Source organism: Macrobrachium rosenbergii, chromosome 14, assembly GCF_040412425.1.
Source record: "Macrobrachium rosenbergii isolate ZJJX-2024 chromosome 14, ASM4041242v1, whole genome shotgun sequence".
In the NCBI taxonomy this organism is placed as follows: Eukaryota; Metazoa; Arthropoda; class Malacostraca; order Decapoda; family Palaemonidae; genus Macrobrachium; species Macrobrachium rosenbergii.
The window spans coordinates 54,738,731-54,760,548 of record NC_089754.1 but is presented as its reverse complement, the minus strand read 5'-3'; the positions used below and the strand labels follow the sequence as shown (position 1 = coordinate 54,760,548).

Below are 21,818 nucleotides of genomic sequence, written 5' to 3'. Positions count from 1 at the left end.
AAGAAATAGTTAACCAATCTACGAGCATAGGTCTAGACATGGGTCTAGGGTTGCTGATCTGCTGAGCTGTTGTAATTTGGTAGCCTAGTCGGTCACCAGGTCAACTGACTTGTGGTCAGATTAGTACTGGACCTGTAATTAAAAACGACAGGGTAGCTGTTTTGCAGCAGAAAGGAGGGATGATTGCAGGGTCGTCGAGGAGAATTTTCTTCGTTATTTAAAACCACTCAAAAAAAGTCAAATACAAAGGAAACATAAAGGAAATGTGCACGTCAGTACAGGCTTGAATAGCTGTGAAATGGAGAAAGGAACTCAGGGCATCGAAATAAAACGCCTAGTTCCTTTAATGCAGAGTTAACTATCTGAATTAAGTCATCTGTCCAAGACAAGCATTAGGAACAGCCGAAACTGGTGAGACAATAAAAAGAGAAGCTGGCTTGGAAACATCTAACGTCACCGTATCGACCTCTGTTTTCGGATACGCTTTTAAAATGCAATCAATAAATAAATTAGAAGTTGTATTTGTGCGTGAACAAAAGAAAAGCACAGGATGGCTAGAGAGTGAAAGCAGAAGAGATGTGAAGGGGTAAGTTATTATATAGTCCGAGTGGACCAACCGAAAGGGCGCCAACTTTCGAGCCTTCAACGTGAGGGAGTTTGGATGTATGAGAGAAGATATCATAACAAATAGATAAAACAAGCCAGCAAACCGATGAATATATATCTGCTTGAAAAACACGAATAAAAAAAGTGAAGGTTACGGTGCATTGCGAGCTAAAGTACCGGTAGTATATATTACAGCCTCCGAGTAAATTCCAGGACATCAGCATCAGCAACGCTTCCAGGAAGACAGTTTTACTGGTTTTACAGCCTGAAAAATCTAAGATTTTCTGGTAGTTTGATAACGAGATTAACAACATATTTCCTGAAGTGATTTAGGCTGTGAGAAACCTGTTATATGGATATAGACTTATAACAACGAATTTGCTTAACAATAGCTGTAGGTACAAAGCAGTTTGTTCCGGGGATGGCAATGAGTTTGCAGGGGACATTACTGACGCAAGCTAGAAATTTATATTTATAACTATATACCTTGCTGCTCACTATAAGTTTGTCTCTCTCTCCACACACACACACACACACACACACACACACACACACACACACACACGCGTGCATTTATGTATGAAAGACTCAGCAGAGTAAATTCCAAATTAGTATTCCGGTCACATACATCTTGTGTTGATCACTGCAGCTCATGGACGCCAGGTAACTTATTCTGTTCCTTTCTCAGTTTTTTGTTTTTTCGGAAATTTCTTTATCGTCAGTTTCATTTTCCCAGAAGAAATGCGGCTGAGGAAATAGTTTCATCCGGTTTACATACGAGTGAAAAGAAGTAGAGCAAAGAGGAATGAGAAAGAATAAATCTAACTACGTATTAGAAAAGCTACTTGCTTAGTGCACATTTATTATAAGAGAAGCGAAATTAAATCCATTAATGAAGCTGATGGATTTTAGATGAAGTTCTAACATGACTAGATATTTAAGTGTCAGTTAAAGATGTGTTTCACGTGGATCTGTGGAAGGCCTTGAGAAAGAGATTGAGAAAGCCTTAGGTTCTCTAGAGAATCTAGAGTGACAGTGGTTCTCAACCAGGGGGAATTTCAGAGGTTCAAGGTTGGTGGGGGGGCGGTATTGTGACCAAGGATTTTTAGTATTATATGCATATTATTTGGAACGCACCTTTTGAGGCAGACAATTTCGGAAAGGAGGGTGGAAATGACATTCTGACGTATGGTGAAAGGGTGCATGAGCCAAAAAAAGTTGAGAACCACTGATCTAGACCAATGATTGTCTAGTCATCACGTTGTATAAAGCAACTGAATTTGGTACCGAAGACTTTCAGATATTAAAGATATGAACTTAGCAATGCAGCAATAAATTAATTATTGAAGCGAGTCAGTTTTAGAGCAACTAGTAGTCCTATGGTTCGTGTGAAGGGCGAAATAATAGAAAAGGGAAAGAAAAGGGGTGGACGTTTACCCCCGAGAAGCCGCAGATTTACCTCTCAGAGGTGATTCATGGGTGAGCGGGAGTACCAAAGGGTATTGAAGTCAAAGCATTATATCTGAAACAGGTTTTGCAGAATCAGCTGTTATGACTGTTTTGCTCTTATTGATAGTACATACAGTACATCATGCCCGTGTAGTATCCACCATCTTTAACATTTACTTACGGATAGGCCTAGGTGCTTTCCAGCCATTTTCATTTTTGCGTTATCACTTATCCATGACCAAGTTCCTTTCCCTCCTTTGCCATTTTCCAATTATAAGTAGGCCTATACAGTACTATACACTTTCAATACACCTGGAACCGCCCCTTTTCACCTGATTTTTGAAGGCTGTGTACAATATTTGCGGAAATTTGGAGTCATCTTGCTATCGTGGTTGAAAATAATTATTCTTATGCAGAAAAGAATTCTTTGCATCTTCGAATTTACTTAAATTTAAGTCTCGCCTCATCTTGACAGATACAAGTTAGGCTATTTAAGAAAAAATTATAGTATCTTTTAAATGGCAAAAGATCTGTAGATAATCTCGGCAGGTAAAAAGTATTAATAACTTGATAAGTATTAATGACGGAAAGGGAGATTCTCCTCTCTGTACCCGCTCTTACATTATTCATCAAGGTTAACCAAAACAGTCAGTCAGCATTCAACCAGTTTTAGGCAGATGTCAATGGTTAGAGTTGGTTCTACTGTACTTCTTTAACCACGGTGGCGTTTACGGTCTCATTTTGACCCATTGCCACTCGTGTTCGACCTCCAGGGTTTCCAGCAAGATTCTAAACAATTTTTTGGGATGTAGATGCAAGCTCCATGCCCTTGGCCCAACAGATGATCACAGGAGCTGATCAGAAGGCCCACTGTCTAGCGAAAGTGTTTCTTAAAGTTTTAATTGAATATTTTTTTTTTTAATATTCATACATTTACTGATAATTACGACTCTTAAAGATGCAAACATATCGAAAGCAGAGTTAACCGGGAGAGCTTTGAATAACAGGAAGTTTCTGGACCCTTCGATCAACTACCTGTAGTTGCTTTCCCTGATAACATTTGTGTCTACTCATTTAGACATCCTCCTCAATAAAGAAGCAGTGTTTTCACAGTATAATGGTCAATAAATGTACGATAACGCGTTCCAAATACCTTGAACTTCCCGAACGCATGGTTAGGCCTATAGGCATACAGGAGACAGGAGCTACTAACATGAACTCCTGCCCTGTTGAAGGTGAAAAAAAAGTAATTGGAGACTGAAACTAAAATTAATGGATTGATGTGTTTGTACTGAGGAAGACTTGTGTGGTTGATGCATTAGGCCTAGTTATTGAAAACTGTTACTTGCAGCCAATTCATGATGTAGAGAAGATAAGTTTGTTATTCGGGAAACCTGCTGCTTATGGGGCTGCCCATATCGTTCTATGAAATTCGAAGGGCTATTCGGCTTAATGGCGATGAAGTTATTATCAATGGAGTATAGCTTAGGCCTACTATATGGCATACGTGGCAGGTACGATATACTGACTTGTTTCTACTGTCAGAAGTATAAACATCTTGAGAAGGAATGCCACTTCAGAAATGGTGATCGTGTAGATAATCATTTAGGGCTAAGAAAAGTACTCAAGTATATAGATTGTGCGAGATGAAGACAAGATACCAAACGGGGAACTCGAGAAACTGCGAAGCTTTGGATGCAGAAGTAGGAATAGCATAGAGTACTGACAGCGATACTGGTTTACTGATTTAATTGTGATTCTCGACTCCATTCCATTAAAGAGACGATATTTAGGGCAGCACATCACAAAGCAGTTCATGTTAGTTCATTCTATAGTAAGCATCGTTAATTTTGTTTTCGGTGGTGGGCTATAATAATAATAATAATAATAATATGAAAGCTTTTGATATCTTCTTGAAATTCTTGGGGCTGATTTTTCAAGGGCAATGTAGTATCACTTGCGGTGGCCGGGAATAAAGTCACGGGAAAAAAAGTCACAGGGAAAAATATCCACATTAATTTACAGTCTTTTGTTTATATTTTTACGGTCATCCCCAACGGGCTTGTGCAAAACACGCCGGAAAGGCGGATACATACTGGTTTAAAACCTTTAGGGGTCATTATCTAGGAAATATTAAAGTGACTTTTCCTGTGACTTTTTTCTGTGACTTTTTTACCTGTGACTTTTTTTAACTAGATTCATCACTGCCTCTTAAGACAAGACCACCATTTCTTTCTGCAATCAAACATTCATTCTTACTTTCGTTTAGTTTTTAAACTGTTTCATCGCTATCCATTCAATGTAAAATCACATTTTATTTACAATCACTTAAAATCGGCGTGCAGGGTCGTTCAGTTTATATTCCTGTCAAACTCGTCCTCTAATGCTTTACATCTCTGGTTCGCCTCATGAATAACGTCAGATTTATGAAATCTCATGTAACTTTTATATACATTTGTATACCCGTAGAGCTACAGACCCAAGTCATTGTCTGTCTAAATATTCATCAGTCATTTGGTAATGGAATCAGGACACGGCTCTGTGACTTGGAAAACTTATAGCAAAAATAACCCTTCTTATTCGTTCTTTCATTTATATTCTGAGAGAGGGCAGGCTGATCCGATCGGTCTTGTGGATGAGTTGGGCATTTTCTCTGCAGCAACTACCCCAAAAGAACTCTCCTCGTAATTTTTATGATATATTTACATTTTTATCTGTTTATTTATCATTTTTTTATTTACATTTTCTGTGTAATAACTGATCTCTTCTTTCTGTATTTCCTATTCCGTAACTTCTTTCAAATGAACATCATATTCTTTGGGATCTTGAATTTCAAGTTAGTAGTCCATGTTGGCCTGTTCCGTATGAATAGGGTTCATCTGAATAATAATAATAATAATAATAATAATAATAATAATAATAATAATAATAATAATAATTTTGGATATATTAAGCTAAACTTCAAATTAATAGACCACAGGTTCTCTTTTATAGTGTGTTTATATATATTTTAATATAGAGGAATTTCCTGTACTCTTGAAAGTGACATATGGTAGTGATTTCCTGTTTCCTCTCTTAATTCACCTGTCTAATTATTACTTCTTGGTGCAATTGTGGGATTTTCTCCCAGTTCCACATTTAGAACTTTGTAATTCATCTCCTTTATTTCATGTATCTCTTTATCTTGGTGTTCAGCCACTCGCTTTTCAATGTCAAAAGCACTGAATGGTCGAAAGTGCCTCAGTGCTAGGCCGATAGATTATATTGGGGATCTTAACTTATGGGCGAATGATCCAGGAGAAGTGCTAGGCCGATAAAATATTATATTGGGGATCTTAACTTTTGGATGGATGATCCAGAAGTGCCTCAGTGCTAGGCCGACAAAAGATTATATTTGTGATCTTAATCTATGGATGGATGATCCAAGAGAAGCGCCCCAGTGCTAGGCCGATAGAAGATTATATTGGGGATCTTAGCTTATTGGATGGATGATTCAGAATTGCCTCAGTGCTAGGCCGATAGAAGATTATATTGGGGATCTTAACTTATGGATGGATGATCCAGAAGTGCCTCAGTGCTAGGCCGATAAAAGATTATATTGGGAATCTTAACTTATGGAAGGTTGGTCCAGAAGTGCCCCAGTGCTAGGCCGATAAAAGATTATATTGGGATCTTAACTTATGGATGGATGATCCAGAAGTGCCTCAGTGCTAGGCCGATAAAAGATTATATTGGGATCTTAACTTATAGATGGATGATCCAAGAGAAGTGCCCCAGTGCTAGACCAGTAAAATATTATATTGGGGATCTTAACTTATGGGTGGATGATCCAGAAGTGTCCCAGTGCTAGGCCGATAAAAGATTATACTGGGGATCTATGGATGGGTGATCCAGGAAGTCATTATGCAATCGTGTTTGAGCGGGCATATATTACATCTGGGTCAGAGTGCCCTGATAAATAATAATGTATCAAGTATTAGTGTTGAGAAGAGATTCACGATCTCTGCATTGCTTAAGCTCATGTTTAGATCACCTGTGTAGAGAAATATCGTGACTTACAAAATAAGCTTTAGGAATGTGTAGAATTTCTTACCGCATGTGTTTTTATTAATGAAGTGACTCGGAAAATAAATCAGGCTATAAATATTCCTTGTGTCATGGTAACACATAGATTATGATAAGTGCTGCTTGTGGTGACTGTCTTATGAATGTGAATGCTCGATTTGAGAAAAATGCGAGATGTACTTGGGATATTTTTAGCTGTGAATGGGGAAATATATAAGTTAGTGAAGGAATTCGGGGGCGAAGAACAGAAAGCACCGATTTAGGCGAATGATAGAACGTATTCGTACACTAGATTAAGAACTTTAGGTCAGCTTGGATGTACAGTAGGCCTACTTGATGCTTCCGACGAAATTTTGTTTCTCTGCAAAGAACCTCAGTTGAAGAAAAGTCAACAGATCCTACGTTGTTGAATGTTTTCCCCTCAATTAGGCCTATGTTGTTTCCCATCCAGAACCTGTAGCTAATCATAAACATTTTGTAGACCAACCTTCGCGTATATCCAGTTTGTTCTAAAAATAAATGTGTAAAAACTGGCGTTACGAAACAAGTCTCTCGCGTTTTTGTTCAACATGTACTCACTTATCACAAGGCTCCATAGCCACCGAGATCAGACTTCAAACAAGTCATTATAGCAGCGGCCGGAAGCCTGGCGACCGAGATAGATAAATCGTTTTAACCTTCTCTCTCTCTCTCTCTCTCTCTCTCTCTCTCTCTCTCTCTCTCTCTCTCCATACAGATAGTATAATTAAAAATTAAAACTATGAACGTAGAAAGGCAACAGGACAAAGACTTCTTCCCTATGCTTGGTTGGCAAGCAACTTCACAAAGGAGTAAATCCCCCTTTTAGACCGAGCGGCTTGCTCTCGAGTGTGTTTACGCAACGTTCCCCGAGATTAAGAGAATAAAGACTATATATGAGAAGGCCATCGAAGCGAGCAGGTCGCAATGGAACACCTATCACATCAGACAGGCAATTTTGCCAAATATTATTATCCCCGCCTTTGAGACGAGGCTCTATTGATGTCTGGTAAATAGAGCGTCGCTGCTATGTGCTGTCTGTCGAGGATTTTCAAGATTTTCTTTATATTTGACTCTTAGAGTTTTTATGACCTCTCTCTCTCTCTCTCTCTCTCTCTCTCTCTCTCTCTCTAGATGCTGCTGAGAGGAGCATGCATTGACTCTTTCGCTTATGATTCTTATTATCCCATTGTTCAAAGACAGTTTTCAAGGTAGACCGGTCAATTTTGTTTCATTTTGCAGCTGGTTACATATTCTATAAGTAACCTTTTTTCTATTTTGATGTTTGGATACGTCATCAGCAAGCGAAGGACTTAAATTTAGCGAAAGGGTTAACAAACCAAACTAGGCCTAAATTAAAGTTTATGAGGTCTTCAAGAGTGATGAATTATTATTAGGTTTTCGGTGGGAATTTTCTTGTTCTTGTCGTCCTTTGAATTACATGTAGCCAAATGGAGACTTGTGTTGAATCACTAATAAGGTACTAAAAAAAAAGTGTGGTGGATGGCAGCTGTTCAGTGTCGTGAAGCGACTGAAACACTTGTATGTATGTATATATATATATATATATATATATATATATATATATATATATATATATATATACATATACACACATACATTTGTTGAAACCGACCGTTACGTATTTCTAAAGCAAAAATAAATTGAAAATAAGGATAAATGGTAGAAAACATTTTCCTCGCATTGAGCCAAGAACACAATTGATTTTTTTAATTCATTTGTTGATTTGTCTTAAAACTAGATTTGCTTAATTTTTCAATGGGTTATTATTTATATTATTCCATAAATGTAACGATATTTCCATTCTATGACTTTCGTATACTGTATCTAAAACGGACGTTTGTCCTAGATTCCTGTAGCGGGCTGTTTATCTTTCATTTAGCAATTTGATAATCTTGTGTGAGGCAGCACCCAGCCATGTGCGTCGCCATCTTAAAACATCGCTATCTAATGTTGGTTGTTTCACGAGTTAAAAATAACCTTCAAAAAAGTGAAAAAAAAACATCACCATCTCGCGTTGGCTGTTTAACGAGAATGGAAATAATTCGCGCTAATTGGTTAACAGGATTAATAGAGTACATATTAATCCTGTTGGTTAACTGGTTACCCTTTTCACGCTCTCGTTCCAAGTCACGCGGTTTCGCGTCATCTCAGTCCAGTCGTCATGTGGATATCTAATATCCAGTTCTCGAAGACTCTCCGGGGAATTGTTGTCTTTCCATTGTCCTCTGTGCATACCTACTGGTCATTCTTCCTCCTAAGATCTGTATATTGCATAATAGGTTAAGCCAAAGCTCAAGTAGGCCTAATGGTGCCATCAGGACTTCATCATTCTTTACTTATAATCGAATTCAGCCCATCTTTACCATGAAAGCTAGTCAAGTTTATAACACCTGGCTATATATGATAGATTTATATTCACAAATATTAAGGTACAAATAGGGAAATGACTTTCATCCGCAGGGAATTATATGTGATAAGATAAGCACGTCAGCTCCTGCTAGGAATCGAGTGTATATGTTTATTGAGTTTGTTACTGAGGAAATCCGGGACTTACCCATTTAACTGTCAACACTCAGATCGTGGCTGCGGGCACATGCACTTAACAAATATGATTTATTACGGATAAAGATTATTTCCAAAGGGTTGTTTGTTGCCTAGTAGTCTTTAGTACAAAAAGTCACGTGTGTATAAGTAAGAAAACTATCATAAATATTTAGGTGTCATAAATCGAATCTAGTAGTCAGCTGTCATTATACATACATATACACACACACACACACACACACACACATATATATATATATATATATATATATATATATATATATATATATATATATATATATATATATATATATATATAAAAACCTTTATGTTGGGTAGTAACCATTTCTAGCATCTTGTGAAAGTTGTTTTGCTAAAGTCTGAGACCAGGGCAGTATCTTTGACGATCAACGGGCAAGGTTTAGACCAGTGGGATGTTGCTGGGAAGGTCAAGCAAATATTTGATCTGCAAATTTGGAATAGAGTTTAAAGTGTAGGTAGAAAGCAACGCGATGTGCGCCATCTTGAGCCGTAATTGAACGACTGGGACGTGAGGTTTAGGTGTGTGTGTGTGTGTGTGTGTGTGTGTGTGTGTGTGTGTAATCTCAGGAGGGTACAGGCTTCCGTTTTCTCGGCGTCTTTTTCTTGATCCCAAGAAACACAAGTACCCATTCACAACTTGATGGGCGGGTAAGCCTTATTAAGCGATTCTCTGACTTGGCAATAATGTGATGGGCGCTTCCCCACTCACCCACGCTGATCACTTGGATTGCACCATTCGCCGGTCGAGCCTGCTGGAACTTATGAATAATAACAAGTAGGCCTATGTATATACCTGTCGTGTTTTGCCTCACTTGATCAGAGCAGTGATAGACAGATAGATAGTTAATTGTGTTTAGTAGCATCTAGGGTGGATAAATCAGGGCGCCCCTAGCTACGTCATCCCCTAGAAAGCATAATGAAAACGAACATGTGTTCAACATACGTCTATGCTATCAGGCCAATTCCGTGAATTAGAAATATCTTCACTGTTTTTCAGGCAGTACTTATTTTATTCTTCTGAAAATTTTATATTCTTTTAACCTCAACTTACAGGATCTTCATCAAGCTTGCGGTTTATAACTGCGAGAAACTTTCACCATTTCCTCCTCCTGTTCACCAGAGACAGAAGAAGTTTGTAAACATTGCCTCGTTTTTCGTCGGTTAAAACGACGAGTCATCGTGCCTAAGGTGCCTTACGTGAAGGAAGCTTTGTTTGGAAGCTTTTTCAAGTCTCCTGTCTTGCTGTCTAGGTCACGTACGACGGCTGACCTGATTTTGGGTAATCGGCCCAGATGTATTGTTGGGTGTCCTTTCCTTTGGGGTATTAAACACCGTCCCTATGGTGTGTTTGTCAACTTTTGTCAAGCGAGCGAAGGTCTTGGGCGGACATGTCTGATGACAGACCCTGCAACGTTAGGAATATAGAATTGGAATTGGAATATAGAGTTTAGGCCAAAGGCCAAGCACTGGGACCTGTGAGGTCATTCAGCGCTGAAACGGAAATTGACAGTAAAAGGTCTGAAAGGTGTAACAGGAGGAAAACCTCGCAGTAGCATTATGAAATAATTGTCAGGAGAGGGTGGATAGCAAGATGGAAGAAAGAAAAATGAATGGAGGTACAGTAAAAGGAATGAATGGGGTTGCAGCTAGGGTCGGAAGGGACGCTGCAAAGACCTTTTAGTAATGCCTACAGTACGCCCCGTGAGATGCACTGACGGCACTACCCTCCTACGGGGCTGCAACGCTAGGGACAGGAATTTACGAACTTTAAAAACGAAATAGAATTAATTTCTTAGAATATCAGTGACACAGTGAACTTAATTTCAAAGTACTATGAAAACAGTCTTATCATGAACTAAGAATGCACTTGCAACACGACAATTCAAGATCCTATATCCTGTGTGCACTTGCAACACGACAATTCAAGATCCTATATCCTGTGTGCACTTGCAACACGGCAATTCAAGATCCTCTATCCTGTGTGATCCTTTGTAACCTTAGTACCCTATTTACCAATTTGATAGAAATGCAGATGAAGATTGCAGTCAAGTCGAAAAATTTGACAAAAATTGACAAAGAATGGAAAAAGCCATCTTCTTTATGCTTAAGTTAAAGGGATGGAAGGACTAAAATTCGACGAGATTGCACGCTCTCTCTCTCGAATTTAGTAGAGTGAAGAAAATGACAAATACCTTGAGCAAGCATCTAGAGTTTCTTGAAAGTGTGTGCAGAAAATCATAAATAGTTGGTTGGAAAGACCAATTCGATTTTAAGACAAAGAACACATTATTCATTCAGTCATCTGACCCCACGACAAAAGATAAAAAAAAAACTATTTTTAACTATTCGAGAAATCTAACTGAATGTGCAAAGCCAAAAGGTGTCCACCAACTATGGCGATTTTCAAACAGGGAAATGCTGAGAGTTGTTAAAAACAAGATTATGGAAAAAAAAAAGTTTAAATTGCAATTAATGATGTGGAAAGAAAAACTTCAGAATATATATATATATATATATATATATATATATATATATATATATATATATATATATACAAAATGTATTTAAAGGCCTATAAAAACAAATTAAAATTAACACAGTAAAACCCCTGATTAATGTGTAAATAAACAAGAAACCTAAGTACTTTTATAGAAATGGAATATTTACCGGAGAAACCACTTGAGCAGGATCAGAAACATGAAAGCACATGTTTGGCGGGGGGGAGGGGTGAGGGTTTGACACTGAAAGCCTGACAGCATGTACGAATTGATTTTATGACCTCTCCTCTCAAGCAGGTGTTTCTGTGCGTCTGGCCCAGGTGCGAGCTAATGGTGGCTAAAGCAGAACCGCGCCTGTCTTGACTTCTTTCATAGTAGGACCAGGGAGTTAATTACCACTTCTAAAATCCTACCAACGTCATTGTTCCCTTGGTTCCTCACTGGATGGGTGGGTATCGTTCTCAGCTAGCACTCTGCTGGGCCCACGTTCGATTCTCCGACCGGCCAATGAAGAGTTAGAGGAATTTATTTCTGGTGATAGAAATTCATATCTCGTTATAATGTGGTTCGGATTCCACAATAAGCTGTAGCTCCCGTTGCTAAGTAACCAATTGTTTCTTAGCCACGTAAAATAAATCTAATCCTTCGGGCCAGCCCTAAGAGAGCTGTTAATCAGCTCAGTGGTCTGGTTAAACTAAAGTATACTTTTTCTATTCCGTCTGAGTACTCCATTCACCAGCCTGTTTCCCATATTCGTCTACGTTCCATTTACTTTATCTTGGCGGCAAAGTTACGCAGTTTGACACATTCTCAGCCCAAATCAAAAAGGAAAAGATAGTCGGAAATAATAGTAATTATTTTAACACAGACCATAGCTCTGATTGTACATTAATAATTAGCAGTTTTGCTCGCTAACTTAAAAATCTCATATCGCAAGCATTTTAATTATTTTGTTTCAACGGAGATTTATTTTTAAAAAATGGCTCTTACTGAGTTAGATCTATTTCTATTTTATTTATAAGGCCAAAGGTACTGTTATTTCATCGCCTATTTACTCGTTAATTAAGAAAGGTGACATAAATTAAGAACAATCATCTTTTGTGAAGAGACACTGAACTGTTTAACGTAACTGCCGACCGTCCATGAAAGCGTAGGATCCTATTATTAAAATTTCTAAATATGGATGCGTTAAGTGCCGTTTGCTGCTTGAACGACCGATGGTTGTCTGATATACACTGTTCTGGCAGTTCTGGTGGCCCTGGGGGCACGGGATGGGCACAAGCCCGGATAAATTGGGAGGGTTGGGGTTAGGAGGCCCACCCGTCCGTGAAACACCTGCCCAAACCAGTCAAGAAATGAACAGCTCAAGACAGAAACAGCTGGAGGAGGCTAATTAAAAATAGCGAACCCGACAAGGTTAGGGTGCTCTGAGAGAGCGAAATTTTAATGCAAAGTTCTTTAGTATGATAAAAAGAAGAAAACCTTTAGTCCTTTCAGAAAGACTATTTCTAAATTCTCTATGGCCTAATTCGTATCACCATTTTCTAGTGTAATTCTTGGAATAAAAAACTATAAATTTTTGTGTTTGACGTTTTGGAAAAAAATTCAACCCTACCCTGCCCTGTCCATTCCCCTCCCCCTAATTTCTCTCCCTTCCCCTACCAATACCCTTCCCACTCCCCCACCCGCCCCCAGCCCTTCTATCCACCCACACCGATCATGCATCGGAGAGGTATTTATATGCCGACATTCAGGACCAAATGTCCTGAAAAAAAAAAAAAACATATAAATGTAAGAGAACTTGTGAGGGAGAGTTCTTCATCGCCATATCAAATGTTTGCCTATAGAACTTTGCATAAAAAACAAATTTATAATACTAACACACTGACTGACTGTTAGAGGTGAAGCCCACCTGGCTACTTCACATGACAGATATTTTAATCCCTACTCGATAGATACGTTTGTGAATAAACAACTATCATCAAACACTACCAATGGTGAGTCAGGATTGCTCATGATGCTGTTCAATTTCCCGTTAGGTCTCATGAATGAATCAAATGGGTGCCTCATTTCCAAAGATATACTGTACGTTTATGCAAGACAGTGCCTGGTAATAGGGATGAAAGAATTATTTTCCATATATATACGTATTAAAAGTCGTACGGATATGGCGACGACGGAGAACTGGAGGAAAATTGAGAAACGGTCCGTATTATTTTTTTAGTCTTATATAATGGTTGAATGGCTAATTACTTTGTCAAGCAGTTTATTATTCAATTTCGTGTGTGTTAAGCTAACATTCTTCAGTTTATTTGGAAATAAGGTACGTTATCCATTATAACTACGGTATTTTGTCGGGGTCGTAATTCAACAACCTTAGCGGTCGTAGCTTTGCAAGACATCACATGCCTTGAGTCACACTATGACGTCGCGGAAATAGTGAGCGTCGGAGCGACGTATTGTCAATTTACTACGAAACCGGTGTTTGTGTTAACCGAGGAATGAATTGCATTATAAACGACGGATCTCTCGAGGTGTTCGTGGTACCTCGGAGTGTTAGGAAGTAACATTTGATTCATTTTAAATTTAATACCCCGAGTCAATTGGTGGGGTTTTCTTATAATGCAGTTCCCGGTAAAGTCCCCGTTTTCTGCTCCTTTGTTATGTTCCAACAACGTCCATCCCTCTCGCGAGAGAGAGTAAAGTGTTGAAAAGTTCGAAATTCCTCGCAAATCTCCGAAGGATTCCCCGGAAAGCGAGTAACATCCGTTCGGAATTATTCATTCCCAGCGAGCCACAATATTCGCGCACACATACGAAAGAACCGGACGAGCAGCAACGGTGATGATTTGTAGCAGAAGGCTTTAATGCATACTTCCGGTCACTCAGAACCTTCCCAAAACATCTGATGAGCGGAGACCACATATTCCCACAGCTGTGTAACTCACGTAACATAGTTTTCATTTATGCCAAAATGGTAAGGTTCTCCACCTCCTTTTCCTCCCCCAGAGGAAGAGACTGAGAGTAAGTTGGGGAAGGAGGGACGTAGGTTGCGAGACTCGAGGTGAATTGCGTGTGGTTTGAAGTGACATTTCTCGCCCCGAAGCCTCCGATGGTTTACAAAGAAGGATCACCTTTCTTTCGACATTTTTAAAAGTTATTTTCTTAACCTCGTCGCCGCGTTCTTGCTCGTGCCTGATTAGCTAGAAAGCAGTGGCGGTCGTGGGGTGCTTTGCGTGGTTTTGCATTGGTGGGGAGGTTGCAGTATTGCAGCCCCCGGGTGGGTCAAGGTTGCAACCTAAACTTCCTGTGGGGTTATCCGGAACTGATTTTAAAGCGAGGTAGAAAATCATCAGTAGGAATTATTTTAGTTATAACTTTAGTTAGTTCTCAGTTAAAACTAGCTAGGTATGCACCTCAACCTATACATTATCATAGGCTAAACTAGACAGACTATCCAGGGTAGTCTACCCCATCCATATCTTCCATATCTTAACCTAAGTAATATTTAAATCAGCCAAATGTAATTTGATAATTATGTGATGCGATAATGCCCTACCAATCAGTTTAACCATGTGGGCCTAGTCTGGCTTTGACTTTTCCCATAAGGGGGTAGTGCCAACAGTGCACCTCATGCGGTGCACTGTGAGCATTACGTAGGTCCACTGCAGCATCCCCTCAGCCCCTAGCCGCAGCGCCTTTCAATCCTTTTACTGTACCTCTGTTTCTCTCTCTTCCGTCTTACTTTCTACCCTCTCCTAACAATTGTTTCATAGCTTAGTGCAACTGTGTGAGGTTTTTCTCCTCTTACACCTTTAAAACCTCCATTACTCTCAATTACACTTCCAGATTAGCCAGGCATATCATGTACATTAGTATATTTTTGTTGACCATAAGTGTTAACCACTTATTGTCCTGTTTCTCCCTCTTCTGTTATTAACAGTTATTGGGATTGTATTACTGGGGACAACCAGTGTTTTTAGTGGAACCCTCCCCCAAAAAAAAAAAAAATGAATTTCATTCAACCAGCAGAAATGGTTGGGAATGTGCAGATTCAAAGATTGCCTGAATTGTGAACATGTGGCAAGGGCAGTTACAGAATAGCCTAAAGGCATATCATAACTTATTCTAACATGGAGCAGTGGGTCCAACTCTTGGGAGGTTTGGATTGGACTAACCAACCTAACATAAATTAGGAACTTTAAACATAAGGGATGGCGTTCATATAAATTGTCGGATTGTAAATGGCACAAAGCATTGCCACATGATATGATAAAGTCAGTTATTAATAATTTGCTTCTCACATTCCACAAAGTAAAACCCAGAAAATAATCATATTTCAACCTTTCATGTTATTAGATTTTGGTTTTGGTTGGAAGTTGAATATATAGAAATACCTTAAGCAAATTACCCCAAAAGTTCTAACATAATGGGTAACAAGGGCCAGTCTTATATAAGAACCTACCTTTAGGTTTACAAAATACACTGCACCTTCAAGTCAAGATGTAGTGTACTCCAAATCCTTTCTGAAAAAAAGATTAGAACAGTCGGGTACCAATTTACAATGTGGAGATTAACAGTTCTCAGGTTGCTAATTTTTATTAAATGTTATGATTCACCGAGTATTACTAGATATGCTGTTAGTTCTAACAGGTCTGGTTCTACTTATCTGGTTGTAGTTACCCCAAAATATTATTCTTTGTATCTTAGAGTCACTCATTTGGCAGCTTTCAGCTTAGAATGGCAATATTCAAGTAAAGTTTTATTTAAGTTTAGTTAATTATCACCATCATCACATATTTTGCGTAATTCTTAGTTCATAGTATTTGCTTAATAGCATTGCGTAAACCAGGTGATGTGCATAAAATGACTGGTTTTTATTTCTTCCAGATTGTAGCTGACTTGTCATTGGAATGGAGACGCGGCCATTGAGAAGCCATGAAATCATAAACAATCCTCTAATGCGTCCACCTAATTACCAGGCTCTTGACCAACCATCTCACTCTGCCGTAAGTACAGAAATGTGTTTGTTGAGGTTATAAATTTTATCTCGCTGTAAAAATTGTTGGGGTATATAGAGGCACTGCTTGTTATTGCTCCTTAAATTAGTGTTTGTGCAACTTCTGATATATAGATAACCAGATAAATAATAAACTGGCATATATAGCTGCAACTATACAGGCATAAATAAAAACAATTACAGTATCCAAGCATCATTTCTATGAGAATCTTCTGGTGCGTTTTGCTGTTTTCTTTGAGAATGGTCTCGGCATGAATTGATAAGCTGAATACACTTGATAAAAGTACTGAGCTGTGGTGCAAAACATAAGGTAATTAATGCTCACCTAAGGTGAGCATTGAAACAAGCTAAAGGTCAGATCGTAGCTGCTCTCAGATACTGGAAATATGCTTTCAGTATCATTTTAGGGTACAGTAATGTAATTAAACATTCACTAATTCATTTACCTGTCGCCTGGTTCCTTCGCCAATATAGCACATTTCCAACTGTGTGGGCTACCAAACATTATTTTATTTTTTTTTTTGGCCAAGTTATGGCTTTAGTGAATTAGTAAAGCTCACGCATTGTTGTGAAAATGACAAAGTACAGTATGTGCATGTGTGGAAGATCCAAAATGCACTGTCAGTAATTTTGGTTATGGGAAGGTATCATATAAACTATTGAACATTGAAAGAGTTTTTGATGGTGTGCCGGACATCTATTTGCAATGTTTTTCGTTATGTTTGAAATAGAACGTGATATATATGCAATTGCTAATTCTTTTCTGCACTGATAGAGGGGGTTGGGGAAAAGACTTCAGTTGTGGAAAAGAATAAAGTTAATTAAAAAAAATAGATAGCTGGAAGTAAGAGAAATCTCCTCATTGATGGCTGTTAATATCCTATGAAAATCAGTAATGATAAGCAATGAACTTTGCAAGCTATGCATTTCACATGTCATTACCAATACAGTGTATGGACTGCTTATATTTTTCTGTTGCATCCAGCTCAAACCTAGCAAAAACTGCTAACTGTCAAGTAACAGTTTTTTATATATGCTGTATCTTTTTAATTGAAGTTTCAAGTAAATATTGATACTGTGCATTTATTTAGTTCTATGCATGTTCTCAGCGGAAAGTTTGGGGAGTGGTGAGAAGGTAACAGCCAAAAAAAAAGATATTAATGGGGAATATACTGTAAACAGAATCCTCCCTAGCCGGTGTTTGCCAATTTTAACCTAAAAAGTAATTTGCCAGTGAATATTTTTTAAATATACATGGCTAATGCTTGGTTATCGTAGCATATTGTAATATACCGAAAATGGTATTTTCTTGTATGCTTATTTTTCATCAATACAAACATTAGCTTCTAATGTTTTTTATTTTAAAGTTAAGTCTTATACCATATCGTAGTGTTTTAAATTTCAAGCTTATGTCATAATAGTTATTGCTGTGAAAGTGTGTGGATTGTAGTATAATGTTTTGATGTAGTTCGTATTTTGATTTTAAAGTCCATATTTCTTCCCTCTTATTATTATGCATATTTTCTTCATTTTGCCAATGTTAATTTTTTAAAGAGCATATATTTCCGTATGTCTTACCTTACAGTAGTAGGATTATTACTTTAAAAAAATATATTGTAATAACTGTCGCCTTGTAATGTGTGAATCAAAGCATGTTGTTTTGATGTGGTTTGTCTTATGGCAGTGAAGTGCTCATTCCTTCCATGGTCACCATTACAGAATATTTTGTTTTATCTTGTTACTGGTTTTTAAATGCACATAAATATATTTAAGGTAATAAGATTTGATAATAAGATTTGAAAGTATTCAGTAGGTTGAAAGCTTATGCTAACACTTACTTTGATGTATGAAGTGTAGCCAAACATTCTGGTGCAAAATATAGCGTAGCATAGTTGTTGACAGCCAGTCACTGCTTAGAGATTCAGGACTTGCAGTGAATGTGTAATATATGAGAAGACAATTTGTTGGGGGAAAAAGGCAGGTCAAAGAGGACACTAAGTGTGTGATTGATAGCTTCAGACACAGTCATATAAGGTATATAATGCATTGAAGGGACTGTAAGGTTGTTAGCCATTGTTTAGGGGTAATCCCTCTGTAATTTGGAATTTTCAGATGTGGCACGCCTCTAATCCCAACGGTGTCCAGTTAGTGAAGGTCTACCTGTGTTGAAAACATTATTGCATGAGGAAGCCAGGTTTTTTTTTATGTTACTTACATTTCACTGACCATTTAACTAATGTTTTTGCAATTTTTCTTACCTAGAGTAAGTTCACTAAGAGATCTACCCAGAAATCCCAAAAGTGATTGCAAGATTGCTGCTCAGTTAAGCTATTCAGGATCCATAAGTCATTAGTGACGGCTTTTGAAGATGGAGGCAAGAAACACTTGAAGTTTGTCTGACTTTTAACTGAATTTTTTCAAGAACAGCTGTTTTGCTCTTCTAGTGTTGTCTAGGGTGTCTAATCTTATATAGGTGTAAGATAAGTGTTTGATGTGTTGTGTCAGTTCTTGCTCGGTGATTCTTTAACACCTCTTTTGATTATGCTGTTTGTGACTTGCATTTTATCCCCTTAAATTTTGCCGTAATTTTGTAACCTGGTAACAATAGTTGATCATATTCAACATTTTTCATGTTTTTACAAATTAAAAATCGCATTGTTACTTACGTCGTAATACTTCAGTAGGATGGACAATTTTGAAATCCTGATAAAGAATGAGATAAGTTGCAATATGATGTGCATACAACCCTCCCCATTAAGGGGTGTCCAGATATTGCTCATGAAAGCTTTCACTATGTATCAAAAGTGCTTTCATTGCCCCTTACATTCTTTTATCATTTTATTTTTTTTATAGTACTTGAAAGATAACCTATTTGGCATTTTACTTTTGATGGACTGGAAGTCAGGTTGCAAACAGCTAGTTGGAAGCTGTATAACTAAGGAGAGATACCAGCAAGGCTGTGTAAAATAAAACATTTAATGGCATGTATAGGTACTCTTAAAGAGCCCAGGGGCCCTTGGCCAGAGTCACAATTGTATGGAACTGGGATCACCCTGAATACCAACAAGCAGGAAGGTTGGTAGGAGTAACTGCCTATTTTACTTTTGTTTTTGGTTTCCATTGTCCATGTCATTGATGACCTTTGTTGTTGCAATGCAGATTGTGTAAATAACTCAATCAGATCCACTGATCCAGTGTGAGAACATTTTCAAAAATTCTGCAAATTTTAGGATTATAAATTAGTCACTGTATTGCATTCCTACACACTTGAAGGAAGGAATTTTATTTTGAATTACAAGATGAAAATTGGAAGGAGATGAAATAGAGCAAGTTGAACAGGTTGATGGACAAAGACCAAAGAAACAGATGAAATGTCAAAGGTCAAAGCAGTGCATTAAATGTAACAGATGGTGTCACAAAAGATTCTCTGGATTAGGAAGTACAAACATTAGGTGGAGATTTTCCTTGTTCAAATTGTATTAGAAGAGTAAATGAGGAAGATGGACTATTTTTAGAAGAGATGGAACATTTTGTTATCTTTGAGGGCACTGGGTAGTGATGCTGGAGTGAAATGGCAGTTAAGAGAAAGACTACCTGCTGTATTAATGGCAGATTATAAATACAACCTTTGTCTTTTATATGGAATACCCTCAGCGATAGCTGGTCTGCTGGTTGAAGTTTGGCCACAAGGAGGTTGACAAGCAGTTGGTGTTTGACTGGGAGGGAAACCCACCCATGCGTTCAATGAGCGATCCACTTTATCTTTGGCCCTGTTGTTGTGTTGACATACAGAGGTGCTGTTTGCTAGCCATAGCATCAGCACTGATGCTGCTGTGTTCACTGTGCTTTATGATACTACTTATACAGGACTTAACACCTTGGGCTTATTGTCAGTGAGTATTTGTTGCTACTGGCAGGCACTAAAGTGAAATATCCAAGAAGGCACCAATTGGGCATACAAGTTGTCTGGGTAGGGAAACTGCTCTATACTGCTGTGAGGGCTCACAAGTTAGGTATTGCTCTGTCCTTAGCATTCAGGAAAAACTTTCCAGGGCCAAAGGTACTGAGGCAGGTGTATGGCATCCTCAACATCACACATACTAGGGTGTACAGGAGTCATCCTTTCCTTGTTACTAATGTGATTGTTGAGTTTTCCAGGTAGGAGCAGATCAGTACCAGTCATGCTCCTGTGACATTTCCTCCTGCTTAACAAGTTAGTTACCATAGAAAAGACAAAGATTTGTATTCTGTTAGGAAAAAATGGCAGATTTTCAAGTTGATTTGCAGTTTTCATAGAAATGCAAACCTGAAATCTTTACCATACTCCCACCTCTAACTCACTCAGCAGTTGTCCAGTTGCTGAGGGAAAAAGTGAGCGTGTGGGTTCTCATCCTTCCTTACTCACCAACCATATACTTACCATTTTGTCACTGAGCTTCAATGGGGCCAGCTTATTGCTGAAAGTATTCTATGAAAAGATTCTGGGTATGTATGTGTACAAAAAATGCAAATTATCTTTAAAATATGCAATTTTTTGCTGTGTTCCACCATTTGAGAATTCTTTGAGCAGTACGAAAGTCAGATATACAGACTATCCGCTGTTAATACAGTAGAGTTCTTTGAGCAGTACGAAAGTCAGATTTACAGACTATCCGCCGTTAATACAGTAGAGGTCATCAAAATTTGAAAAGGAAGATTTTTTGTATTACTGTAGTTATAACCATACCTGGTAGACCCACATAAATATTAAGGAAGGTTTTTTTTACTGGAGTGAATACCTTATATAAAATGTCAAAATTCAGTTTGTGGAATGTCAGCATAAGCCATTCCAATTTGGGTAGAAATCTTTTGCTTTCCAAAACCCAAATCTCATTCTGGTTCCTATGGTTATTGTATCACAGTTTGCCTTGTTTTTCCTTCGTGTTTTTCCATAACTTAGACTGGTTGAACCTCCTTATCACAATGTCCTGCTTTGGTTGATCCTTTACTATTTTTTAATGTGGTAAATGCATTGATTTTGTATTGTCATATTTTCCTCATTAGTGATATAACTTTTTGATAGTTTTAGGAATTTTTTAATGAAGCAACTTTGCATCAGAGATATGATCTTTCAGATGCCTATGGAAATCATTTAGTTTCTTTATTGCCTATATAACTTAAGTCTTGCTTTGGAATCAATGTACATGCACTCATTTCATTGTTATGAAAGCAGTGGAATATTTATTAAATGCTATTTTAGAGAAACTTGCCAACTGACGCATGTTGTTTTAATTTTCAGGCATCAGCTAACGGAGTTCGTCAGAGTGACTTAGATGAGGATTCCCTTCTAGATAGTCCCATAGAGAGAATGGAGGCTGCAAATCAAGCTAACCAGAGTAAGTTTAGCAGACATCTGGTTTCCTGTCCTTAGAGCACAATTTTCATTCTACAAATTCCTGAGTCAGAACAGTAACTGGTAGAAGCACAACTGATGGAGTTTTTGTATTGAATGGCTGAAGTAGCATTAAGTAGCCCTATTTTACTCTGAAAGTACAGTACTGATATTTTCAAAA

The 21,818-nt window shown here is 38.0% G+C and overlaps 1 protein-coding gene across 1 annotated transcript in view; it reads left to right on the top strand.

Moving 5' to 3' along the window:
• Window positions 1-21,818, top strand: part of ClC-c (chloride channel protein 3) — a 55,114-nt gene that overhangs the window by 1,932 nt on the left and 31,364 nt on the right. The window contains 2 exon segments of the mRNA XM_067116943.1: window positions 16,137-16,255; window positions 21,545-21,641. Of these exon segments, the coding sequence (XP_066973044.1) occupies window positions 16,160-16,255; window positions 21,545-21,641 (193 nt within the window). The 5' untranslated portion in view covers window positions 16,137-16,159.